This window comes from Theropithecus gelada, chromosome 20 (genome assembly GCF_003255815.1).
Source record: "Theropithecus gelada isolate Dixy chromosome 20, Tgel_1.0, whole genome shotgun sequence".
In the NCBI taxonomy this organism is placed as follows: domain Eukaryota; kingdom Metazoa; phylum Chordata; class Mammalia; order Primates; family Cercopithecidae; genus Theropithecus; species Theropithecus gelada.
This window is the reverse complement of record NC_037688.1, coordinates 47,699,069-47,705,115: the sequence shown is the minus strand read 5'-3', so window position 1 is coordinate 47,705,115 and position 6,047 is coordinate 47,699,069. Positions and strand designations below refer to the sequence as shown.

Genomic DNA, 6,047 nt, shown 5'->3' with positions numbered 1-6,047 from the left:
CCCACTGCCCCGCCCCGGGCCCCACCCACTGCCCCGCCCCGGGCCCCACCCCCGCTCTCAACGCGGCCCCGCCCCCTCTCGCCGCGGCCCCGCCCCCGGCCCCCACCCACCCCCGAGCAGGTCCTCGCGACTCCGCTTTCGGGCCCCAGGTCTGTTCGCCCTGATTCCCCTCCAGCGCCCCCTTCCTGGGCAAAGCCCCGCTGGGGCCCTCCTGGTGGGCACGAAGTGGTCCGGGACAGGGTGACCGGCCCCGCCCTTCCCTTTGCCCGCGGGCGTCGCAGTCCGGCAGGGCAGGATGAGCTCCCGGGCCGCCCCGCGGCTGCTAAGGCTCCAGCGACACCTAGGACCCCAGGAGGTTAGGGGGCCAGGCCTGGACCTGCAGGGCTCCTGTCCCCTCAGCTGCTTGCGGGGGGCTGAGCGTCGAGGGCCCAGGAATCGGGGCGCGGAGGACAGCCCAGTTCCGGGAGAACCACCCCAGGGGCTGGAACTGAGGGCCTGGGGGGAGATGGCCATTTCGTGGGGGCGTGGGTGGGAGAGTGGGTGTCCCCAGTGGGGCAAGGGAGCCAGAGGGATTGGTGGGGGAGGGTCGGGAGGCACAGGTCGCGCTGTTTACGTTTGGTGCCTTATCAGCTGACTAGGCAGTTCCAGTCACCCTTGCCCCCTGTCCCCTGGGCAGCTGGGACAACTTGTCCACAGGGCTGTTTATGCCCCACAGCTGGTGTGGACACAGGATTGGGGTGGGTGGGCGGGCACAGGGCTCCGGAGGCTCACCCTGGTCTCCTTCTCCTGGCCCAGGGCAGCAGCATGGAGCCTACGGACAGCCCACTGACCACCCATGTGCTGGACACCGCCTCGGGGCTCCCAGCCAGAGGCCTCTGTCTCCGCTTGTCCTGGCTGGAGGACCACAGCCAGCAGTGGATGGAGCTGAGGACAAGGTAGGAGAGAGGCCCTGGGAGGGGGAGTCCCGCCCTGAGACAGATGGCAGGGACTGAGGAGCCAGGCAGTGAGGCTGGAGGGCGGAGCTCACCGCTGCTGACTCTCCTCTCAGCCCGGGTTGGGGGTTAGGTTGGGAGCTCTCCCTTCTGCTTCTCTCAGCCCGTTTCCTCTGAAAATACAGGGATGAGGAGAGGAGCTGTTTCCTCCCTCCCTCCAGCCTCAGGCCCCTGTGACCCTGATGGGGCGGGAGTGAGTTTCTGCCTCTCCCTGGCAGCTGTGCCAGGGCGAGGGCGGGGGGTGGTGGTTAGGTGAGGCCTGAGGTGGAATCGAAGAGCTCACTGTCACTGAGATCACGGGTAACCTTGTGACAGGCGGTACGCTGGACACTATTTCCACTCTTTTCATTCTCCATACACCCCGTGGGCCAGCACCATAGTTACCCCTTCTACACACATGGGAAGACTGAGGCAGCAAGCCCAGGTACATGCTGGGATTCCCAGCCAGGCCTGAGGGGCAGTGTGTCCCTCAGCCTCCATGGGCTCTTGCCCACTGCCCCAGGCACAGGCTCTGCGGGGCACTTCCAGAGGCAGATGTCACCTACCCAGGCCTTATGGCCCCTGCATGAGGGGCAGGCCCCTCCCTTCCAGCCAGAAGGGCAGGGCTGGGCCCATAGGATCAGAGTCTGACTGTGCCAGTCCTCATTTGGTCCTTCACAAAAGCTGAGACATGAGGGGTCCAGGTCTCACGTGAGAAATTAGGACGGCACTGTGTGGGCTGGGCGTCCGTGGTGGGTCACAGGGACCCATTCCCCCCATGCACACACGCTAGGTTTTGTTTTGTTTTTGAGACAGTTTCTCTTGTTGTCCAGGCTAGAGTGAAATGGTGTGATCTCGGCTCACTGCAACCTCCGCCTCCCGGGTTCAAGAGATTCTCCTGTCTCAGCCTCCCAAGTAGCTGGGATTACAGGCACCCGCCACCACCCCTGGCTAATTTTTATATTTTTAGTAGAGACAGGGTTTCACCATCTTGGCCAGACTGACCTTGAACTCCTGACCTCGTGATCCACCCGCCTTGGCCTCCCAAAGTGCTGGGATTACAGGTGTGAGCCACCTTGTTCGGGCCTGCTCCTTCTAATCACAGTAGAGGCGCGCGCTTTAAAGACCAGCTGGCAAGAACGATGTGAGGTTTTCAGGAGGTGACTATGGGCAAAGCCACAGTTGTTCAGAACCCTGATAAGGGACCAGGGCACGCAACACGGATGCTCCGTGGAGCTGGACAGGCTCATTCTGTGGGTGAGGGTTTGGCAGAAAGCCACACATTTTTCTTTTCCTTTTTTTTTTCTTGAGACGGAGTCTCGCTCTGTCGCCCAGGCTGGAGTGCAGTGGGGCGATCTCGGCTCACTGCAAGCTCCACCTCCCGGGTTCACACCATTCTCCTGCCTCAGCCTCCCGAGTAGCTGGGACTACAGGCGCCCGCCGCCATGCCCAGCTAATTTTTTGTATTTTTGGTAGAGACGGGGTTTCACGGTGTTAGCCAGGATGGTCTCGATCTCCTGACCTCGTGATCCGCCCGCCTCGGCCTCCCGAAGTGCTGGGATTACAGGCGTGAGCCACCATGCCCAGCCAACCACACACAATATTTTAAGTGAAAACCACAGGTTATAAAACAATAGTATAATCCACTTGATGAGTTATTTTAAGTTTGTAAACAAATATGCATAGAGATAATCTGGAAAAATACGTGCCGGCTGTAAAGTGGTTATTGCTCGCGGGATAAACTGCGGGAGACTTTTTCCCTTTTTGCTTCTCTGTGTTGTGATTTCCTAAAGACAGGGCAGTGGTGTCCCTGGACTGCTCTGCAACTGCAGGCCCTAACAGCCCCACTGTGTCTGCTCACCCAAGTCTGACAGGTGGCAGGGCAGTGTCTGAGGCCCACTGGGGTACAGACGCAGGAAAGCTGGGGTGGGGGCTTCTCATCCCCATCTCTGCAGCCTCATCCTCTCCCCAGCTACACAGACCCAGATGGCCGCTGCCCTGGACTCCTGATGCCGGACCAGATGAAGGCAGGCACCTACAAGCTCACCTTCGACACTGAGGGCTACTGGAGGAAGAGGGGGCAGGAAAGCTTCTACCCATACGTGGAGGTGAGAGCCCCGGTGGGCTGGAGGGCCTGAGGCCCATGACTCACTGGGATCTGCAGGCCAGGTCCTGCTGGCCGGGCATCATTTAGACAGTGGGCAGACTGGTCCCGGGCGGTGGCAGGTAGGTGAGCTCACTTGCTTTGAGCTCCCAAAAGAAAGGTGTCCAGGCAGCAATAGACTCTATGAGGACACACCCATCGCTGACCTGCTCAGGGTCAGGCTTTGTGGGGAGGCTAGGCCACTCATCCCCTCTTTGTTGACACAGGTTTTCATCTGAGCCAACTCCAGCTCTCTGGGCCTAACCTCACTGCCTCACCCCACACTGGAGCCGCCACAGAAGCACCTGACTTATTGGGCTGCAGCTTCTGTGGAGTGTCCCTCTGGTGCAGACCCTCAGTCTGGGCTGCTGAATTCTCCCAGGTGTGTTGGGGCCAGACAGGTGGTTTGCTGCCATCCCCTTATGCTCTCTCCTGGCCCTCTCTCCGTCTCAGGTTGTGTTCACCATCACCAGCAACGCCCAGAAGTTCCACGTGCCCCTGCTGCTGAGCCCCTGGTCCTACACCACCTATCGAGGGAGCTAGAGCGAAGACTGGCAGCAGGAGGCTGCCTGCCCTTTCCCGCACGCTGGCTGCACCCACCCAGCCGTCAACAGAGTGGGCTTCATGCTCATCGGGGAGCACTGGTGTCACCAATTCCTGGGGAAGTCCTGGCCCCCTGGAGAATCCCACTGGGCGGCTGTGACTCAGGTGTCAATAAAGTCAGTGCCAGCACCTGCAAAGCTGTCCACTTGATGGGACAACAGTGGCATGAAGACAGGCAGCACAGTGCAGCACTGCCCCAGCCCCCAGGTGAGTGCGGGGCACTCTGAGAAGGTGCTGCTTAGGCCGGGCGCGGTGGCTCAAGCCTGTAATCCCAGCACTTTGGGAGGCCGAGACGGGCGGATCACAAGGTCAGGAGATCGAGACCATCCTGGCTAACACAATGAAACCCCGTCTCTACTAAAAATACAAAAAAAAATTAGCCGGGCGTGGTGGCGGCGCCTGTAGTCCCAGCTACTCGGGAGGCTGAGGCAGGAGAATGGCGGGAACCCGGGAGGCGGAGCTTGCAGTGAGCCGAGATCGGGCCACTGCACTCCAGCCTGGGCAACAGAGCAAGACTCCGCCTCAAAAAAAAAAAAAAAAAAAAGAGAAGGTGCTGCTGACTGTGGTTGGAGGTGAGACCAGGCAGTAGGCCTGGACACAGCCTGGACATGCACCCAGGGAAGGAAGCGACAGGGACACCACGGGTGAGGGTCCTGCAGGTGGTTCTCCTCCACAGAGCCAGGAATGAGGATGGCAAGAACATGTGAAAAGCTTTCATTTGCTGATGATAAAATCTAAAAAACTTGCTGTCCTTGGTGTGAAAGGGGTTGTCATCCAGAGTGTTCCTAGGCTGGCTGTCTGGGCTGTGGCCCCCCAGTGGGGCGGCTACGTGGGGGTGCCCACCAGTCCTGCGGGGCCCTGGCCCAGTGTCTGCCCGATCACAGCTGTTTCCAAGGGCTTGAAGCCCACGTTGTCCAGAGGGATCCCGAAGGCCAGCAGCTTTGCCTCGTACGTGCGCAGCAGGTCGTTATGGGCCTGTGGAGACAGGGCGGTGTGAGGGAGCTGAGGATCCCCAGGCTCAGGACCACCAGAGCTGAGTGCAGCTCCGTGGAGGGGCAACGTGAGCATCACGGTGTAGAAGGATAAAGCCAAAGGCTTATCAGTCATTTCCGGTGTGGGACACAGCACCAAGCACCTCCACTGCATTGGCTCAGGTAGCATGACAGGGAGAGGCTGTTCCTATTCCCGTTCCACAAATGAGGAGACAGAGGCAGAGGGCAGGGACACTCAGGGCAGAGCTGTGGTCTGGGAGGGCTCTGGGCCCTGGTTGGGGGTTTCCCACTCAGGTTCTTCACGCCCTCCCTGCCCCTGTTGAATGACGTCTGTTACCTTCCCTGGTGGGCACAGCACCTCTGACTCCCTGCCCAGTGGAAGCGGCTGACCAGGGAAGGGTCCAGGTCCCCCCCCACACCCATCCCAGCAGAGATGTGGCCTAGACAACAGTGCTGTGCCCCAGACCACACAGAATCCAGATGCTCTCCGCTGGGGACAGTGACAGCTGCCTTGTCAAACGAGGTACAAAGTGGGAATGGGTGCGGTCCTCTGAGACCATCTGCATTTAGAACAGGCTGGGCACCGAGGGGGTGGCCCTGAGGGAGGGCAGGGCACATCCGTACCTTACAGACCCGGGCCAGCTCATACTGCAGGTCCTTGATGGTGCTGTTCTTCGATTCCAGAACATCCTGAGGAGAGAGAGGTGATGGAGTTTGAGACTCATCTTTTGGCTGAGGCAGTGGGGGTGGCCTGGGGGTTCCAGTGGGGGTCCTCAGAGATCCAGGGAATAGCAGCCCGGTTTGAAGGATGCTTCCATCCACACAAGGTTGTCAGCAGAAAAAGGTCTCCAAGGGTGGAGAGAAAACAACAAGGAAGAAACAGAGAACTGGGAGCCTGTGCTCACACAACCTGCATCTCCATCAACAGTCCGAACCAGGCACAGCCGCTCACGCCTGTGATCCCAGCAGTTTGGGAGGCCAAGGAAGGCAGATGACTTGAGGTCAGGAGTTTGAGACCAGCCTGGCCAACATTGTGAAACCCCATCTCTACTAAAAATACAAAAAGTAGCTGGGCACAGTGGCTCGCGCCTGTGTAATCCCAGCTACTCGGGAGGCTGAGGCACGAGAATCGCTTGAACCTGGGAAACAGAGGTCGCAGTGAGGTGAGATTGAGCCACTGCACTCTAGTCTGGATGACAGAGCAAGGCACCACCTCAAAAAAACCCCAAAAACGGTCCAGACACAGAAGAAATGCAGATGAGGCAAGGGCAGGCAGCGTGCAGCCACACCGTGGAGACGGGCCACTAAACACCATTCGCATATTGCTTACATTACATT

At 59.5% G+C, this 6,047-nt stretch overlaps 2 protein-coding genes across 4 annotated transcripts in view; one reads left to right on the top strand and one right to left on the bottom strand.

Annotated features, from left to right (window-relative positions):
* Positions 1–280: 280 nt before the first annotated feature.
* On the top strand, positions 281–4,459 carry LOC112614371 (5-hydroxyisourate hydrolase-like). The gene is made up of 5 exons (XM_025370861.1): positions 281–355; positions 796–935; positions 2,944–3,079; positions 3,568–3,948; positions 4,268–4,459. The coding sequence occupies exons 1-4, from the start codon at positions 296–298 to the stop codon at positions 3,655–3,657; spliced, it is 426 nt and encodes a 141-aa protein (XP_025226646.1). The 5' UTR covers positions 281–295; the 3' UTR covers positions 3,658–3,948; positions 4,268–4,459.
* GAS8 (growth arrest specific 8) overlaps positions 4,416–6,047 on the bottom strand; it is a 29,033-nt gene continuing 27,401 nt past the window's right edge. For all 3 annotated transcript variants that reach the window (XM_025370856.1, XM_025370855.1, XM_025370857.1), the window contains exons 10-11: positions 5,334–5,399; positions 4,416–4,692 (exon numbers count right to left, since the gene is read on the bottom strand). In XM_025370856.1, coding sequence (XP_025226641.1) covers positions 4,543–4,692; positions 5,334–5,399 — 216 coding nt within the window. In that variant the 3' untranslated portion in view covers positions 4,416–4,542. The remainder of the gene's footprint in view (positions 4,693–5,333; positions 5,400–6,047) is intronic.

Bases quoted from the DNA above. Each gene is read 5' to 3' on its own strand.
- LOC112614371 (XM_025370861.1), top strand. From the start codon at position 296: ATGAGCTCCCGGGCCGCCCCGCGGCTGCTAAGGCTCCAGCGACACCTA. The intron at 356-795 runs GTTAGGGGGCCA...CTCCTGGCCCAG, and splicing joins GACACCTAGGACCCCAGGAG to GGCAGCAGCATGGAGCCTAC. The intron at 3,080-3,567 runs GTGAGAGCCCCG...TCTCCGTCTCAG, and splicing joins GCTTCTACCCATACGTGGAG to GTTGTGTTCACCATCACCAG.